This window comes from Carassius gibelio, chromosome A4, assembly GCF_023724105.1.
Source record: "Carassius gibelio isolate Cgi1373 ecotype wild population from Czech Republic chromosome A4, carGib1.2-hapl.c, whole genome shotgun sequence".
Classification (NCBI taxonomy): Eukaryota; Metazoa; Chordata; class Actinopteri; order Cypriniformes; family Cyprinidae; genus Carassius; species Carassius gibelio.
Genome location: NC_068374.1, coordinates 19,351,757 through 19,371,509, shown reverse-complemented (window position 1 = coordinate 19,371,509; position 19,753 = coordinate 19,351,757). Strand labels below are relative to the sequence as shown.

The 19,753-nt window shown below is 40.7% G+C and overlaps 2 protein-coding genes across 2 annotated transcripts in view; one reads left to right on the top strand and one right to left on the bottom strand.

The window, feature by feature from the left end:
• Positions 1-19,753, top strand: part of LOC127972627 (copine-8-like) — a 190,496-nt gene that overhangs the window by 69,723 nt on the left and 101,020 nt on the right. The window contains exons 5-6 of the mRNA XM_052576279.1: positions 4,443-4,482; positions 17,513-17,589. Coding sequence (XP_052432239.1) covers positions 4,443-4,482; positions 17,513-17,589 — 117 coding nt within the window. The remainder of the gene's footprint in view (positions 1-4,442; positions 4,483-17,512; positions 17,590-19,753) is intronic.
• The window catches only part of LOC127972683 (uncharacterized PE-PGRS family protein PE_PGRS54-like), a 123,200-nt gene that overhangs the window by 53,077 nt on the left and 50,370 nt on the right, over positions 1-19,753 (bottom strand). The gene's annotated exons all lie outside the window — the stretch shown is intronic.

The following is a 19,753-nucleotide window of genomic DNA, read 5'->3' as shown; positions in this document are numbered from 1 at the left end:
CAACACTCTAACCATTAGGCCACGACTTCCTGCACAAAAGAACATTTGAGAAAAGATAACCTACTCAAACTGAATTTGCTAAAAAAGGCTTTGTGCCTCATTTCAAAGATTACAACTATGAGTGCTATGAGTGGCTAACATCTAGCACCGCGCACAAGTTATTTGGCCATGTTTACTTTTTAATACCAGTAAAGGGACATGGAATGACAGACGCACTGACTTTATTTACAAGTGACAGGTTTAAGTTTATTCAAGTTTATTTGTATAGCGCTTTTTACGATACAAATTATTGCAAATCAACTTTACAGAAAATTAAGTTTCTACAATATTTAGTACAATATTCTACAACACATCCTGCCCCAGAGGGCAGCTGCTGCCTCCTCCCATCCCGCCGGCCGCAGTGCTCCAGCCTGCTCGTCGTCAAGGGCTGGCCCCTGCATCTGCCCCCACTCCCGCGCCGCATCCGCAGCAGCCTCCAGCAAAGCAGCGCCATGGAGCCGGGCGTGTGGTCAACAAAGGCCCTACTCACGCACCCTCTGCCAACCCATGGAACCAGGTCAGCACTGCACCCCACACTCGCACCACACTCCGGCCTGCTCACAAGCCACCCGAGTTGGGCCCCTGTGTTCCATCTCGCTGGCTTCTGCGGACCATCAGCCTCGGCTATGTGATTCTGTTCACCCAGCATCCCCCCAGTTTCCGCGGTATCCGCTTCACTACAGTGAAAGCGTCTGATGCCCCTGTTTTGCAGGAAGAGATCCCGGTACTACTGGCGAAGGACGCGATAGAGCCGGTCCCTCCAGCCGATATGAGGACAGGGTTTTGCAGCCCTTACTTCATTGTACCCAAGAAAGGCGGTGGGTTACGACCGATCTTGGATCTGCGAGTTTTGAACCGGGCCATACACCGGCTAACGTTCAAGGTGTTGACGCAGAAACGCATTTTCGGGTGCGCCCGTCCTCAAGATTGGTTTGCAGTGATCGACCTGAAGGATGCGTACTTTCATGTATCCATCCCTCCGTGCCACAGACCCTTTCTGAGGTTTGCGTTCGAAGGACGGGCATATAAGTACAAGGTCCTTCCCTTCGGGCTGTCCCTATCTCCATGTGTCTTCACGAAAGTCACGGAGGCAGCTCTTGTTCCCCTCAGAGAGCAGGGTGTTCACATTCTCAAATATCTAGACGATTGGCTGCTACTAGCACAATCTCGGGATCAGTTGTGCGAGCACAGGGATTTGGTTCTCCGGCACCTGAGCCTGTTGGGCCTTAGTGTCAACTGGGAAAAGAGCAAACTCTTGCCGAGGCAGAGGATCTCTTTTCTTGGTATGGAGTTGTACTCGGTCGAACAGACAGCAGCGGTCCCACTTAAACTTTTTCAGAGGCTTCTGGGGCATATGGCGGTTGTGGTGGCACTTACACTGCTTGGCCTGTTACATATGAGACTGCTCCAGCACTGGCTTTATGGCCGAGTCCCGAGGTGGGCGTGCAAGCGGCACATCAATTGCCTAGAGTTGTTAGCAGTGCACCTTGCCTTGAACCATCTCAAAGGTCTTTTACGAAGCAAGCATGTGCTGGTCCCAACGGACAACACAGCAACCGTTGCGTACATCAACCAACAAGGTGGTCTGCGCTCTCATCACATGTCACAACTCGTCCGCCACCTCCTCTTTTGGAGTCAGAAGGTTCTGAGGTCACTTTATGCTGTTCACATTCCGGGCCTGCTCAACCGTACAGCCGACGAGCTGTCTCGAGCAATGCTCCCGGGAGAATGGCGACTCCATCTGCTGACAGTCCAGCTGATTTGGAGACGATTCGGAGCCGCTCAGGTAGAGCTGTTTGCTTCTCCACAGACCTCTCACTACCAGTTGTTCTACTCCTTGACCAAGGATCTCTCGGCATGGATGCACTGGCACTCAGCTGGCCACAGGGCCTACGCAAGTATGCATTTCCCCCAAGGAGCCTTCTAGCACAGACACTGTGCAAAGTTCGGGATGGACGAGGAGAAAGACTTGTTAGTGGCGCCGTATTGGCCAACTCGGACCTGGTTCCCCAAACTAGTGCTCCTCTCGACAGCCCATCCTTGGCCGATTACTCTGAGGAAGGATCTACTGGCTCAGAGACGGGGCACCATTTGGCACCCACGTCCAGACCGTGTGGTCCCTGGACGGGACACAGAGGTTCTAGGTGACCTACTCCAAGAGGTAGTGAACACAATCACTTCGGCAAGAGCACCGCCTACGAGACACGCTAACGCCTTGAAGTGGAACCTGTTCATCGAGTGGTGTTCTTCTCGCAGAGAAGACCCCCAAAGGTGCCTGATTGCGGCTGGCTTTCCTTTTTGCAGCAAGGGCTGGAGCGAAGGCTGTCTCCTTCCACCCTCAAAGTCCAGGTTGCTGTTATTGCTGCGTACCACGGCCCTGTGAATGGGAAGTCTTTGGGTAAGGATGACCTCATCGTCAGGTTCCTTAGAGAGGCTAGGAGGTTAAATCCTTCCCGGCCCCCCTCTATACCCTCTTGAGGCCTGACTCTAGTGCTTAAATCGTAAAAAAATATAGTGATTAAACTTTTGTAAGACACTGTTTGTTGTAGAAAGTTCATATGCAAGGGACTGTCACTGACCACAAATATTGATATGCTTCACACCTGGGCATATAAAGATCCAACTCCCTAATGGGCCTATCAGAGTTTCTTTTTTTTTTTTAAACATGTTTTAAGTAAATAGTTCACACTTATAATCAAAATATAAATAATGAGTGTCAGAGGCTAATTTTTGAGCTCATTGTTGCATATCCTTGTGTCATTTTTGGAAAAATTTTCCTAAGGAAATAAAGGAAAAATATACTCACTCATCAGAAACGATATGCTCTGTCACTCCAGATAACTATTTGTGGGTCTTGATTAGTTTTGGCAACAAAGACGATTGCCCACTGTAACGAATGGTTACTCAAGAGAGTATATGACGAAGTGTATTCACAGATAATTTATCTTCCATTATGTGACAAATCTGAATCAGAAACCTACTTTTTAGGCTACTTTTCAAGTCATTTCAAAGATGAAAAAAAAAAGAATCTTGTGGAAGAATCAATTAAATGTGGACAATGTACTCTGTCAATATTACATTAAAGTCAGCTAGTTTGCACCTCTGCCAAAAGCATTCCCACCTTCCAGTAGCTCCCTCAAGGGTGTAGACTTGTTCCCTAGAGTGTCTTCACTTCTTTGGAACCAGGCTAGTTGTTTGTGTGTGTGTGTGTGTGTGTGTGTGTGTGTGTGTGTGTGTGTGTGTGTGTGTGTGTGGGCATGTTTTTGTGACATATCAGGACACAACTCTGTATAATGACATGGGTATGACACAGGTATTACAAGGAGAGGGTGACTTATGAGGACATAAGCCATGTCCCCATTTTTCAAAACGCTTATAAATCATACAGAATGAGGTTTTTTGAGAAAGTAAAAATGCACAAAGTTTCCTGTGAGGGTTAAGGTTAGGGGTAAGGTTGGTGAATGGCGATAGAATATACAGTTTGTACAGTATAAAAACCATTACGCCTATGGGATGTCCCCACTTTTCACAAAAACAAACGTGTGTGTGTGTGTGTGTGTGTGTGTATGCCAGACCGCCAGGGTTAACCCTGTGTCAATGGAACTTCTTGTGTAACATACCTCATAAACTTAATTCATTCAGACACATATATGTCAGTGGAGGTTGCATGAAAGAGAATATGAAGAATTTGTCAAAATTAAAAGGTTGAGTCTTATTATGCTAAACATACAGCTGGGTTTTGTCTGATTTTGCTGACCCATGTTATGACAAAGAAACTGGAACTTCCATTTAAAAAAACAAAAACAAAAAAAAAGGTATATCATGCATAAATAAATCTGATGCAGGCAGCATTTTCAAAAGTAGGAAGCAGTCCCATAATGCATTGCATCGAGGTCAGTGCAAACATTCATCCAATATGGTGAACAAAGTTCAAAGAAATGTTGATTATAAATATAATTATTGAAGAAAAGTTGTGATTATACATCGTATTCAAAATAGAATATCAAATATTGTTTTGATTCTTCACCTTAGCACAACATACTAATGACAGATTGTCAGTCAAGTCTCTCGTGCACTTCACATAAGGAACAATATATGTGTGGTACACAGAGTTTGCTAGAGAGTGTTACAAATCTGCCGCTTATGTGTTTTCTTTTCAGTTAGGTTGTTGCCTAGAACATTGCGACATTTAGATTAGTCTAAGTAAGTTATGCCTGAATGTTTGGAATGTGTCAGTTGATTTCAGGAACTACAGCTAAAAGCAAATGTTTAAAATCTTTCTGGGCCAGCTTGTAATTTGAGATGATATAAGCAATAAATACAAAAAATTATGAATATACAAACAAAAAAACTGGTTATTCAGGTTGTGTGCCCTTCTCATTGTCGTTATCTTTGTTTTTCAGGTATGATGTCGACTCCAAGAGCACAAACCTTTCAAAACACGTAAGTCTTCTCTACACGACTCCATAAATGCTTACCCTGACTTTCTTTAGCCCATTATGCGGTTAAGAATGCATCATACACACTAGCCCCACAATAAAACCATCTCACATTGCTCGTAATCAGCAGGTCTGTTTATATGAGAATAAAGAGGCAAAAGTGGGTTAATAGAGATATGTGATTAGAGAAGCTCTCACAGAGATGGTAGCATGACTGAAGCTGTGTTCTGGTGCTCAAGTGGGACCCCGAAGTATGATTTTACACACTAATGATGAGTTTCGAGCCAAAAACGCAAACTCACAGTGGTCCCATCTGTGCTCATCATGGAATGTGGCCGTATTCCTTCTGTCCTTATTTCTTTCATGCTCCAATCTAAAAACCAATTAACCCAGTATATCTACACCAATCCTGACATTCACTGTCTGTTCAGCCATCCATCCATCCATACCCCACACTGTAAAAAAAAAAAAAGTTTGTCAACTTAAAAAAATAAGGCAACTTTTTTGAGTAAACTTAACAAATGGGGACTAAAGTCCACCCAACTTAAAATAAATTAATTTCACAAGTTGTCACAACATAAATAGTCATGTTAGCCTAAGAAATATCAGAATATTTTTTTTTTTTATTTACTGAACACAAGGCAATACACAATTTTAAAGTGAAAAGTGACATTCAGCCAAGTATGGTGACATACTCAGAATTCAAGCTATACATTTAACCCATCCAAAGTGCACACACACACCCAGAGCAGTGTTCATCATTTATGCTGCAGCATCATGGGAGCAGTTGGGGGTTTGGTGCCTTGCTCAAGGGCACCTAAGTCGTGGTATTGCCGGCCCAAGTTTCGAACCCACAACCCTAGGGTTAGGAGTCAAACTCTCTAACCACTAGGCCACGACTTTATATTATTCAAATAGTCTAAAAAAACAAAAGACCATAACACGGGTCAAATAATTTTTTTATTATTGAAAGTTTGTGTCCAAAGCACAAGGACATACCAAGTATTGTATATTAACTTCTTTACTCAATGCATTTTAGACTGAACTCAACACATGGTATATAATGCATGTTAAATAAATCCAGTGTTAATTATACCTTAATACATTAGCAGTCTTGTGGCATGAAGTCACATGTATGTAACATTTTTGTTTGTTTTTAAAGGAACCATTACGTGAAAATTACTATATTGCGTATTTTAACATCAACGTAACCCACTGGGCAAAGTTATGTCCAGTAGACGTCTTTTTATGTCTTTGCAGACATTGAAAAGACGTCCACTGAGGAGACAGAATGTTTTTATGGCGTCTTTTTTTAATGTTTTTTATGTCTTCTGTACGTCCAATATAGACGTTCCCAGATCCTCCTTACAAGGTTGTGTTTTTTTTGTCAGACATCTAGAGAAGCTCTTATTGAGAATTAACAGAGGCTTAAATGTTGATACTGGATTCATTTGAAGTCACCATTGTGGTGGAAATTGTTTGGTTTAGTTAGGATCTTGGTCCAGTTACTGCTTGTGTTGGCTTGTTGACTTGTGTGTGTGCATGTGTGTGTTCGTTCGCTGCTCTGTGTGTGTGCACTTTGGATGGTTAAATGTAGAGCATTAATTCGGAGTATTTTTAACTTTAAAATTGTGTATGTTTATAAATAATAGGCCTTGTGTTCAGTAAACAAAAAATATTTTGTTTTGATATTTTTTAGGTTCACATGACTATTTATGTTGTGACAACTTGTGATATTAACCTGTTAGCCAGCACAAAGACGCCCTCGTCCTGAACGCCTTTCAACTTGCACGTGTCAGTGTTTATGAATAGATTAAATGAAACGGGACAAATTTAATCTTGACAATCAATGTATTAGTATAAAGATCTAAGCCTCAAGCATCGACGACAGGTCGCTGTTTTTCAATGGAAAGCTTATAAAGACTGTATTTGCTACATTTGTGTGAGCAGTACACATAAAAACATGAACATTAGAAACACTTTACATACTAGATCGGTCGTAATATGAGTCATAAACACATACACAGATGTAAATCCCGGTTTAGTTAGAAAGGTAAGGGTCCACTGAACGACATCGCATGAAGCACGTTTAGTCCAACGAAGCAATAACATTGTAATATGGATCATAATTCCTTTGTTTGTTTCAGTTCTTCAGCGACAGAACTGTTTGAGTCCGTTATGGAATAAAACGGCATGGTTTTGCAGCGTACAGTGTCACAAACAGAATAAGGTGATCCACCGGAAAAAAGAATGAATGAAAGATAGGCAAAAGATAGTATATTTGAATTTGGCACTCCCTCGTGACATGCTCTGACGCACATGTCAGCTGATGGAGGCGGAACTTATAGCGATCGCCTTTTTCTTTGTTTCTTTTATTTTTCAACAGTTTTTATATATGTGAGAGTGTGTTTTATGTTGAATGTGAATGTATCTGCATGATTACCATCTGTTTGAGTGCAAATCAGCCCAGATCAGCTCGCTATTACTGTATGATCACAGCTATCAAAGTGAACGCGTCTATATGAATAGAGAGAGTGGATTATTGCATTTGTTTTATTACCATCTGTATAAGTGGCCATCAGCACTTATTTGCATCATAATTCATTGTAAATGCTGCATTTCTAGCAATCTCATGATTTTCTGTAATTGGCAAACAAAGTTAAATCTTTTTTTATTTTTCTTATTATTCTCATTTTTCTTACCCCAATTATTCTTATTGTATTTTTCTAGTGCTCAAATAAATCACTTATATGATGTCTAGGTTTCTGTTTAGTGTTTTATAATTGAAAAAAACTGCAGTGGTATGTTTACTGACTAAATAGTTTGTGTCACGTACGGGAACACAGGAGACGGAAGATCCAAGTGCAATGTGGTTTATTTTAGGGTAATCCAAATCAAGGTCAAATAACAAGCCGGGGTCGTAACCAACAAGATCAAAACAGAAACAAACAAACAAACAAACAGAAACAAGACCTGGAACTCAAGGACTAGGAAACGCGAGGAAACTAGGTGACGGAAAGTAAGGACTCCATCAAGACAAACAGGAAAAGACTGGTTAATATAGGGAGGATAATGACTAATAAATGAAGACACCTGAGTGCAATTAACAGGAGTGCAATTACTGTGATGACGGGACAAGGCTAGTGGGAATTGTAGTGCCTATGGTGAGGTGCCTATAGGAAAGTGAGACCACTAGTGGACACCCAGGGAAACAGAGACTAGACAGCATGACATTACCCCCTCCTCCACTGAGCAGCTACCAGATGCTCCACCCGAACCCAAGAAGAGATCAAGGAATACAGAGACAAGGAGGGAGGTGGAGCGGCAGAGGACCAGGGGGAGGGACAGCCATGCGGTCGAGACAGAAGCCCACCAGGGCGGCGCAGAAGACCACCACAGTGGGATCGATGATACATGAGAGCAATTCTGGATAGGCAAGTCTGAAACAGAGAACATGAACAAGTTAAGGGTGGCCTTCCTGGCCAAGACAGTATCAGTCGAGCGCTCAGAGAGTTTGGCCGAGATGTGGAGAGGCTCTGGTAGTTCAGCAGAGATGTGGAGAAGCTCTTGTAGTCCCGCAGAGTTTAGACTGGATTCAGGAAGATCTATGGTCACTTGACTCTGCTCATGAGGATCATTGGTGACTTGCATTTGCTCATGAAGATCAATGGTGACTTGACTCTGCTCATGAGGCTCATTGGTGACCTGACTCTGCTCATGAAAATCATTGGTGACCTGACTCTGCTCATGAAAATCATTGGTGACCTGACTCTGCTCATGAAGATCAATGGTGACTTGCATTTGCTCATGAAGATCAATGGTGACTTGCCTTTGCCCATGAAGATAGTCGGTGACTTGACCTTGCCCATGAAGAACACTGGTGACTTGACCTTGCCCATGAAGATCATTGGTGACTTGACTTTGTCCATGAAGATCATTGGTGACTTGACTTTGCACATGAAGATCAATGGTGACTTGAATTTGCCCATGAAGAACACCGGCGACTCTGGAGGGTCAACTGTGGCTGTCATCCCGTGTAGAGGCGCTGGACAAGCGGCCATCTTGTGCCATGACTCTGGACCGGCGGCCATCCTAGGCAGTGGCGTTGGACCGGTGGCCATCTCGGATGGTGGCACTGGGCCGGTGGCCATCTAGGGTGGTGGTGCTTGGCCAGCGCCAGCGGCTGGCCGCTGGTCCAGCGCCACTGCCCAAGATGGCCGCCAGTCCAGCGCCACTGCCCAAGATGGCCGCCGGTCCAATGCCACCATCCGAGATGGCCACCGGTCCAACGCCACTGCCTAGGATGGCCGCCGGTCCAGAGTCATGGCACAAGATGGCCGCTTGTCCAGCGCCTCTACACGGGATGACAGCCACAGTTGACCCTCCAGAGTCGCCGGTGTTCTTCATGGGCAAATTCAAGTCACCATTGATCTTCATGTGCAAAGTCAAGTCACCAATGATCTTCATGGACAAAGTGCCCAGCACCACCACCCTAGATGGCCACCGGCCCAGTGCCACCATCCGAGATGGCCGCCGGTCCAATGCCACTGCCCAAGATGGCCGGTGGTGCTGGGCCGGCGGCCATCTTGGGCAGTGGCATTGGACCGGCTGTGGTGCAGACCACCTTGTGCGGTGGCGCTGGGCTGGCGGCCATCTTGTGCCGTGGCGCTGGGCTGGCAACCACCTTGTGCTGTGGCGCTGGGCCGGCGGCCATATTGTGCAGTGGTGCTGGGCTGGCGGTCCTACTGCCTGTAGACCCCGGTCTAGAGTCGGCCACCTCACTGAAAGAAACAGGTGTGGCTGAGTCATCCCACCGAGATCAATGCTGTAGGTAACTGGTAAAGCCAAAAAAGTCCAGTATCTCCAGCCCCTTCGTCTCCCACCCAGGCAAAGGGTCATCCAGGCAGTCATTGAATAGGTCTTCAGGGCCTTATCATTATACCCCATCCCCACTGCCATTGTCCAGAACGTTTGTGCCAAGCACCCCACCTCACTCCCCTTTTGACGGAAAGTGGTTAGGTTGGAAAGTCTCCCCATCTGCTCCTTTATGGTGGCTGGGGTACTTATGTGAAATTCCACACTGCTGGATCTTGGCATGATGGAGTCCTTCTGTCACGTACGGGAACACAGGAGACAAAATATCCAAGTGCAATGTGGTTTATTTTAGGGTAATCCAAATCAAGGTCAAATAACAAGCCGGGGTCGTAACAGAAACAAAACAGATCAAAACAGAAACAAACAGGAACAAGAACTGGAACTCAAGGACTAGGAAACGCGAGGAAACTAGGTGACGGAAAGTGAGGACTCCATCAAGACAAACAGGAAAAGACTGGTTAATATAGGGAGGCTAATGACTAATAAGTGAAGACAGAGTGCAATTAACAGGAGTGCAATTACTGTGATGAAGGGACAAGGCTAGTGGGAATTGTAGTGCCTACGGTGAGGTGCCTATGGGGGAGTGAGACCACTAGTGGACAACCAGGGGAACACAGACCAGACAGCGTGACAGTTTGTAGAAGCCATCAATACTATCGGGAAATATATTTTTGTATATTTGGGGGGTGGGGGTTCTAGACATAGTCTCATAAAAATATTTGCAGGGGTCTCATTTTTCATGAAATCTTATTCAGATTTGAAATAGAAACTTCTATTATAGAATTCTCTATTCAAGATTCTCTAGAATAGAGAATCTTGCCTCTTGGCGCTGGGTTGGCAGCCATCTTGTGCTTTGGCGCTGGGCTGGCGGCCATCTTGTCTCGTGGCGCTGAGCTGGCGGCGATCTTGTGCTGTGATGTGGGGCTGGCTTCCATCTTGCCCCGTGGTGCTGGGTTGGTGGCCATGTTGCCTTGTGGCGTTGAGCTGACGGCCATCCTGTGCTGTTGTGTGGGGCTGATTTCCATCTTGCCTCGTGGTGCTGGGTTGGCGGCCATGCTGCGCAGCGGCGCTGGGTTGGCGGCCATTTTGTGCAGCAGCACAGGACTGGCGGCCATCTTGCATAGCGGCGCTGGCTCAGCCGATTTGCGCCTCCTCCCCCCTCTCTGTCTAACATGGGGAAACGGCGGCTCCCATCCGAACCCCGGGTCAAAGGGAGGCCACAGTGGAGATCGTTGCCGGACTTCCTCTCGACTACACACTCCGGAGCGACCTCCCCTGGATCCACGGAACACAACTAGGCAAGTACCCTCAAATCCATTCCTCTCCCGTTTGATGGCTGGGGAGGTAATTGGAGCAGACATACCGCTGGATCTCTAGGATGGAGTCCTTCTGTGATGATCGTGCACCATAGAAACACAAGGAGAGGGAGAGATCCAATTGCAGGTATACTTTATTAACAAAAAAGGGTAATCCAAAAATAAACAGTCCAAGGAGACAAACAAAACAAAAGAGGGAACCATAAGGAACGGAATGGGAACTCGGATGACGAGAAGGCAAGGGTAAGTCTCGGGAGACGAAAATATAGGTAACACGAAGGCTAAGGACTCAAACAACAGGGAAAGACAGGTATTTATAAGGAGACTAATGACAATAGATTTCCTGCACCTGGTGCAATTAATTGGAGTGCAATTACTGTGAAGACAGGACCAGACTAGAGGAATTATAGTGCCTATGGTGAAGTGCCTAATGAGAAGTGAGCTCACTAGTGGACACCCATGAAAACAGAGACTGACAGCGTGACATATAGTTAACACCTGTTTTTTTTTCAGAATTTAGCAGTAAGAAATTACTCGTCATCCAGTTTTTTATATCGACTATGCATTCCATTAGTTTTTCAAATTGGTGTGTTTCACCGGGCCGCGAAGAAATATAGAGCTGAGTATCATCAGCATAACAGTGAAAGCTAACACCATGTTTCCTGATAATATCTCCCAGGGGTAACATATAAAGCGTGAAGAGTAGCGGCCCTAGTACTGAGCGTTGAGGTACTCCATACTACACTTGTGATCGATAGGATACATCTTCATTCACTGCTACGAACTGATGGCGGTCATATAAGTACGATTTAAATCATGCTAATGCACTTCCACTGATGCCAATAAAGTGTTCAAGTCTATGCAAAAGAATGTTGTGGTCAATTGTATCAAACGCAGCACTAAGATGCAGTAAAACTAATAGAGAGATACACCCACGATCACATGATAAAAGCAGATCATTTGTAACTAAGGAGAGCAGTCTCAGTATTATGATACAGTCTAAATCCTGACTGGAAATCCTCACATATACATTTTTTCTCTAAGAAGGGATATAATTGTGAGGATACCACCTTTTCTAGTAACTTGGACAGAAAAGGGAGATTCGAGATTGCTCTATAATTAACTAGTTCTTTGGGGTCAAGTTGTGTGTTTTTTTTTTTTTTTTTTTTTTTTTTTTATGAGAGGCTTAATAACAGCCAGTTTGAAGGTTTTGGGGACACATCCTAATGACAATGAGGAATTAATAATAGTCAGAAGAGGATCTATGACTTCTGGAAGCACCTCTTTTAGGAACTTAGATGGTATAGGGTCTAACATACATGTTGTTGGTTTAGATGATTTAACAAGTTTATACAATTCTTCCTCTCCTATCATAGAGAATGAGTGGAACTGTTCCCCAGGGGGTCTATAGTGCACTGTCTGATGTGATACTTTAGCTGACGACTGAATGGTTTCAATTTTATCTCTAATAGTATCGATTTTAGAACTAAAGTAGTTCATGAAGTCATTACTGCTGTGGTGTTGGGAAATGTCAACACTTGTTGAGGCTTTATTTTTCATTAATTTAGCCACTGTATTGAATAAATACTTGGGGTTATGTTTGTTTTCTTCTAAAAGAGAAGAAAAGTAATCGGATCTAGCAGTTTGTAATGCTTTTCTGTAGGATAGGTTACTTTCCCGTCAAGCAATACGAAATACCTCTAGTTTTGTTTTCCTCCATCTGCACTCCAGCTTCATTTTCAAAAACTAGGTCATTTAATGCTAGTTAATTCAGCATTTATAGCACAGGAGACAATGAGCATCCATCAATGTGGCAAGGTTGAACTGTTTAACAAAACACATCATGGCATTTACTCAAACACGTGCCAACAATGCCATTTATTTAAACCACCCACACACTTCTCTGTAAACTTGCCATATCCCAGGCAGTGCTCCAGAGCATCTATATTGCTATTGTTTCCTGTAGCTGGCATGTGGACACATTAGCTGTAAAGAAACACATAAACTGATCTCTTCACACATCATGCACAGGAATAATTGAAAACACCACTCAGTACCTCAGTAGCTCCTTTTATGCTTGATTATCTTTGAGAATTATTTGCCAAGGCAGTTAATCAGACCAATAATGGGGATTGTAGTCGGGGCATTGAAAGAATCTGACAAGGATTTCTTTCTCTTTCAGAATTCTTTTATTTTATTTTTTTTGCTTTTTTTTTCGTCTATTTATTGTACAGAATAGGAGCTGTGTATAATGTGAGATATCGACTGTAGGTCAAAAACCTCTGATATCTACAGTATTGGTGAAGGAGGCTCATGACTTGGTGTAATATTAAGTTTTTTTTTAGTTGTTAGGCTCTTGTATGAGCCTCCTCTGAGCCTCCTCATCCTCTCAGCACAGGTTTGTGTATTTACAGTAGGTAGACAGCCTAATTGGGCATTACCGCCGCAGTGCCGCGACGGTAACTGTAATTGTCCCGTGTTAAAATCTTTCATGAAACTTCCGCCAGGTGGTGCAAAGGGACGGATTGCGAAATGAATGTAATTGTAAAATGAGATAAAAGGAAGAAGTAAAACAACAATAGCATTGTGAAATAACATTGTAACGTCTTTAAAAAATATTCAAACATTTACAGTGAGTTAATTTCAAATAGTAAGATAGTCTTAGGCTACAGTCTGCTCATCAAAAATAAAAGAAGACCTTTACACAAAGGATCATATGCATGCTATTGTTATTAAATAGTAAATAAATATAATGCCCATGTATGTGTGTGGGTATATATATATATATATATATATATATATATATATATATATATATATATATATTCGGATAAAAAGCTAAATGTTTTCATTTCGGTTCGTTCTTGGTTAAAAAAAATCTTTAGGTTCCATATGCAGAGCGAAATGGGAACGGTCTAGCATTTAGCAATAATTATTAACTCTGTTCTTATACTTGTTTGTTTTTAAACTACTAACACTTTGCATTTTTGAATTATGCCTTATGTGTGACCAAAAATTTAGTATTTTCTGTTTCTGCTTTTTGATCGCGCTGGTGTCTCGTGCACATATTCACTGGAAACAGCAGTCATTCACCAGACATTCAGCATTAGCAGCAGTCAACTTACTCCATATATTGTTAATTATTATTTTTTTTTCCATTGATACTGAAACAAGCGTGAACGACAAAACCTATTTTACCTCATGAATAATAGTTAAGCTTCAAATGGGCAACATCACAAAAATGGAAACTGATTTCTCCCGAGTGAGAAAATGAGAAAGGCCAACCTTACCTTATGCTAAGCTTTAAATTATTATTATTTTTTGTTTGTTTATAGCTAAGCCTATATTATTATATATTGCAATTATATTTATCCATTAGAATTCTATATTTTTAATTCTTGTTTTGTTCTGATATATTTGTTAAATTTAAAGGATTTGATGTAAAGTGAAGGGAACTAAATATATTCTGTTTGTACATGATAACATTATTAGGCCAGCCGTTATTATTTCTAAATGTAATAAAATGCAATTTATACATGAATTATATAATATAATAAAAGAAAACATGCAGCAAACGAAAATAGGTGATTAATCCGTTAAAATGAAACCTATACACGCCTCGTAATTTTTTTTTTCTCTCACAAACCTAATTTATTTTTTTAGCATGTTTAAAATAAATAAATAAATAAAACATGCAGCAAATGAAAAAAAGGTGATTAATCCGTTAAAATATGTTACTCTGGGTTAACAGTAATTATAAGTATTATATACTTCAGAGCAGAGCCTGCATGGGCCTAATCTAGGTTATCCAGTTTTTTTTTATTATTATTATTTTTTTTTTTTTTTGCATCTGAAAATCACTTCGTTCATCACATTCACTTCACGCGCTCTGGCGCAGATCCCCCTCTTGCTTTGCTCAGTTGGATGATTTAAAAATGTTTGATATAAAGGTTGCTGTCCCATGTTATAAAGGAGTTGTTCATGTAAAAAAATAGAAATATATTGTTAGTTGTAATTATATTGTTAACACAAGTTCATAATGCTACTTAACATGCACTGTGACATTTTATCCTTTTTAATTTATAAACTCCTTGAGATTTTAAAGTTACTTTAATAGTATTTAAATTCAAGTTTAAAAATAGGTTTTAACTGCTTAAATTATTTCTATGAATTAGTAATATGTTATCATGTTTATTCTTGTAGAAAATAAGTATTTATTCTTTAAGAAAATAATGGAAAAAATAAGGGACGATCCAAATATTTGTTTTGCCTCACCTATTTTTGTAGGCTACAATTATTCAAAAATAAATAATATAAATAAATAATAAATAAATAAATGAGAAAACTTGAGTTTAATCATGAAGACAGTTTATTAATCCATCCATTCTTTAGAGTTTCAAAGATTTAATCGTGCAGGTTTAATTTATTCATTTCTTATTTTAGGCTAATTAGGCATAATTAATGTGAACAAAATTATACAGTGCTTCACGTTTAAACATTCAACAATTTCTTAATCAGTTTACAGACAAATGTCTTTTTCCCAAGAAGTTATCTGTCAAAATAAAGGACAGGTAACAAACAAAAATGCATGTTGTTTTATTAAAGGAATTTTTAAATATAAATTAAAATATAGGCATAATATATGAAAATATTGTTATTGCATACCAATCCATGTAGCCTACCCCCCTAAAATAGGCTACCACTTTTAATGCCCATGGTTACATTCGTACCATAAATAATCATACATAATCTAAGACGTTTCTCACTGTTTGAACATAATAACAATTGTCCCACATGGTTTCTTTATTTGTTTTAAACATCAGAATTAATATTTATCACACAAAAAATTTATAAATAAATAAACATCTGCCCTCCCCGCGCCCAAAACGGTTGCCTGTGGATGAACATCCAAAACAGGTATAATAATCATAAAAAAGTCAAAATGAACTAAACTGGATTAACCCTAATCTCGATGGTATGAAAAAAAGTACTGTCATGTTTGACATTAATGTTGCCATTAGTTCTCAAATGTCCTGTAACCAAATGTGATGAGATTGAGGGTACATGTAAACACAGACTGAACCACAAAACTAAAAAATATGGACATGTGCAATGACGCAGAAATAGCGTAATGACGTATGATGCGTGGAACTAGCAGCTCTTCCTTTTGAATAAAATTTTGTATAAATGTATGTCATGTTATTGTAAAACTATTCTTTCACTCTGCAACTGTGAAGTGGACAAGGATAATTGCCCACCAGTCCTTGTTTTCCTTAAAATGGTGAATTTTTTTTTTTTTTTTTTTTTCCACTCTCAACTTGGCATCACAGGAATTGCACTTCATTGGGTTTGGTAATGGGGAGATGCTTCAAAGTTTGCTGAAGGGGAAAACTCAGAATTACATGAAATAATCTGTGGGCTGCCTCAGGTTTCAGTAATTTCCACATGGCATGTGAACGATTTTTTTTTACTGTTGTTTTCTTTTATCATATTATTGCTTTCATAGTCCTTTCTGAAGCTTAAAGGGTTAGTGTACTGAAACAGTACACTGACTGAACTGCTGTGAAGAGAGAACTGAAGATGAACACCGAGCCGAGCCCGATAATGAACAAAAGATTAACTCGTTCTCGAGTCAAGAACCATTCTTGTCAGACGTGTCCGATTCGAGAACCGAGGAGCTGATGATAACTGTGCATGTGTTGTGTGATTCAGCGTGAAGCAGAATGACACACAGAGTGTCTAAACCGAACTTTTTTTTTTTTGGTGATTGATTCTGAACTGGTTCTGTGCTAATGTTATGAGCATGGGTAAACCGAAGGCTTGAATCAAGGGCATTCATCGCAAATTACATCAAGTCAAGCGCAAAAGACCCGGTGAACCGTTTTCTTCATCCGGTTTATTGAATCGAACTGTCTGAAAAAAACGGTTCACGGAAAAGAACCGAACTTCCCGTCACTACTGGTGATCCGAAAACTGATGCAACCGGTTCTTGACTCAAGAACGAGTCGATCTTTCATTCATTATCTGGCTTGGGTCAGTGTTCATCTTCAGTTCTCTCTTCACAGCAGTTCAGTCAGTGTACTGCTTGAGTAAATGAATTACTCCAGGATATTGGTTTATTTTTACTCAGAGGGAGTGTCAGCCACGTTAAAAAAGATAACAGCTTAAATCATTAATGGTTATTGGAGACGCAATCCATTTCAAACGATTCAGTTAAATTTGGTGAACTGGTTCAAGAAGATCCGGTTACATCGAATGATTCGTTTGCGAACTGGATATGACTTAACTGCAGTGTTTTGAAATCTCACAACAGACCAACTTTAAGGCAACAGGCCGGAAGGGGGTTGGGTGGGGGTTGTATTTTCTGCTTCAGCATAGCAATGCCCTGATGGGCAAGCTAGGTCCATAAAGAAAAGATTTACTGAGTTTACTGTGAAAGAACTTAAACAGGCTTGCACCAATCCCAAAACTGAGCTCCACCGACCACCTTAGGGATCATTTGGAACACTGACTGTGAGCCAGACCCTATCACCACAGAGTAAATCCCAACAGTCATGTTCCAACACCTACTGGAAAGCCTTCCCAAAATGGAACATGATTTTACTGATGGACAACTTAACGTGTTTTGGGATTTACATAATTTTGTCCATATAATGTACTAAACTTTGAAGTTATTTGCACAAGTTTATAAATCAAAGCTTATCTCCACTCTTACCCATTGATTACAAATAAAGTAGAAGAAATCTAATAAACACTATAAATAGACAACTTAAAATAATGAACTTTCATCTAGCCTTGTTGAAGAATGGCCCTAGTCTTCTTTAATGTTCTCTCTCTTTGCAGGATTTCCTTGGCCAGGTCTTTTGTACATTGGGAGAGTTGGTGGGTTCGACAGGTAGTCATATGGAGAAACCTATTGGGTAAGAAGTGCTTTATTTGTTTTTTTCCACCATTCACAATGCTACATTCTTCCAGTCTGTGATAGATCATTGGTTCTCAATTCCGGACCCATTCTGCACATTTTGTATGTCTTCCTTATTTAGCACACCTGATTCAGATAATCAGTTTTTTTAGGGAGTGGGCTCTATGAACTGTACAGAATGTGTCAGATAAGAGAGACACAACATGTTCAGAGCTGTGAGTCAATAGGACCAGAGTTGAGAATCACTGTATGACCCAACAACTTTGTCAGAGGTTATATATTATTTGTATTTTTATTATAGATTTTTCACAAACTACAAGTCACAATAGACAAAGATATCAACAAAATCTATTAACTTGGATCTAAAACAAAGAAAAAAAACTGCCCAAATTACCAAAGAATCAACATATTGCTTTAAATTCTTACAGAAGTACATAAGTTTGCATCCAAGAAAACCAAACAGCACAATATTGGCAATCCCGGGGTCCAGATAATTTACAAACGGTTCCCATATTTTTTTTTTTGAAATGGGCCATCTATGAATGAATTATACAAGTAAGGTATTTCAGTGGTAATAGCTCCATTAACACTTTTTGACAGCCCTTCACAGAGGGGGCTTTATCAGACATCCACTGCAAAAGAATGTTTTTCTGTGCTGAAAAAGTCATGACATCAAAGAGTCTTCTGTTAGCCAGAGAATTTACCTTACTATCAGGCAGTCCTAGTAATAATGACAAAGGGTTTAAATCTAGATCCAAACTCAAAATCTTTTTTTGCATTTCTCGAAGTATTTTACACCAATAATCCTGTATCAAATGGCATGACCATAAACAGTGAGTCAGAGTACCAATTTCAGTCTTACATTTAAGACAAAATGATGAAAAAAGGAACTGTTAATACACAAATTTATTTTAATGATTTTAAAACTTAAAAAAAAACAATAGGTCTGGTAATGAATATTTGGATAAACTTGTTTCGATATCTAACCATACTGATAAGACATCTTTTATTATCCAATTAGAAATATTTCTCAAATGGGCACCTAACTGATATGTTCTAATATTGGGTAGATCCAAACCCCCATTAGATCCTGGCAGTTGTAAAACTGACATCTTAAGCCTTGGTCGTCTTTTGCTCCATGTGAAAGAGCTTAACCATCAATTCAAATATTTTAAAACCCTTTTAGAGAACACAACTGGGATCATATGAATAGGATAAAGCAACCTAGGAAGAATGTTCATCTTAACTAATGATATCCTACCCAACCGTGAAACTGGACGGGAGTTCTGATGATCACGATCCTATTTTATTTTCTCAAACACGGGCGTGAAATTCATTTTATGCATCTGATTAAAGTTCGGAGTAACAAAGATTCCCAGGTACCTAAATCCTGCAGGGGACAATTTAAAGGGAAACAAAGATATAGTACTTGGCATATTAATTAAGCTACCAGGTGACATGGCTTCAGACTAGAGATGTTCCGATACCCTTTTTCTCTTCCCGATACCGATTCCGATACCTGGGATGGACTATTCGCTGCCTCCATAATGGTCAGATCATTCTGTAACGGTGTGGTATGGAAGACAGGAGGCAAATGCAAGTTTACAGAGTTTATTGTAATGAGATGAGATGGATGAAGGTTGGAGAGTGACGTAGGGACCTCGATGGCAGCACAGAATCAGAATCAGAAAGAGCTTTATTGCCAAGTATGCTTACGCATACAAGGAATTTGTTTTAGTGACATAAGCTTCCAGTACACAGAGACAACAACACACAGAAAAAAAAAGAGATTTGCAAATAAATAAGTGTATAAACAATTGTGCTATAAATGATAATGGAATAGGATTGAGTGAGATGCAGGAATGTTCTAGGATGGAGGGTTAACAAATAAATATAAGGATATTGCACGTTTATAAGCATAAGTAGGGAACATTTAACTATTCATGAGGTAGATTGCCTGGGGGAAGAAACTGTTCTTGTGCCTTGCTGTTCTGGTGTTTGCGGCTCTGAGGCGCCGTTCAGATGGCAAAAGTTCAAAGATGGGGTGACTTGGATGTGAGGGATCCAGAGTGATTTTCTGAGCCCTTTTCCTCACTCTGGATGTATACAGTTCTACCAGAAAGACTCGGGAGATAGAGGAATGTACGAAGCATACATTTATT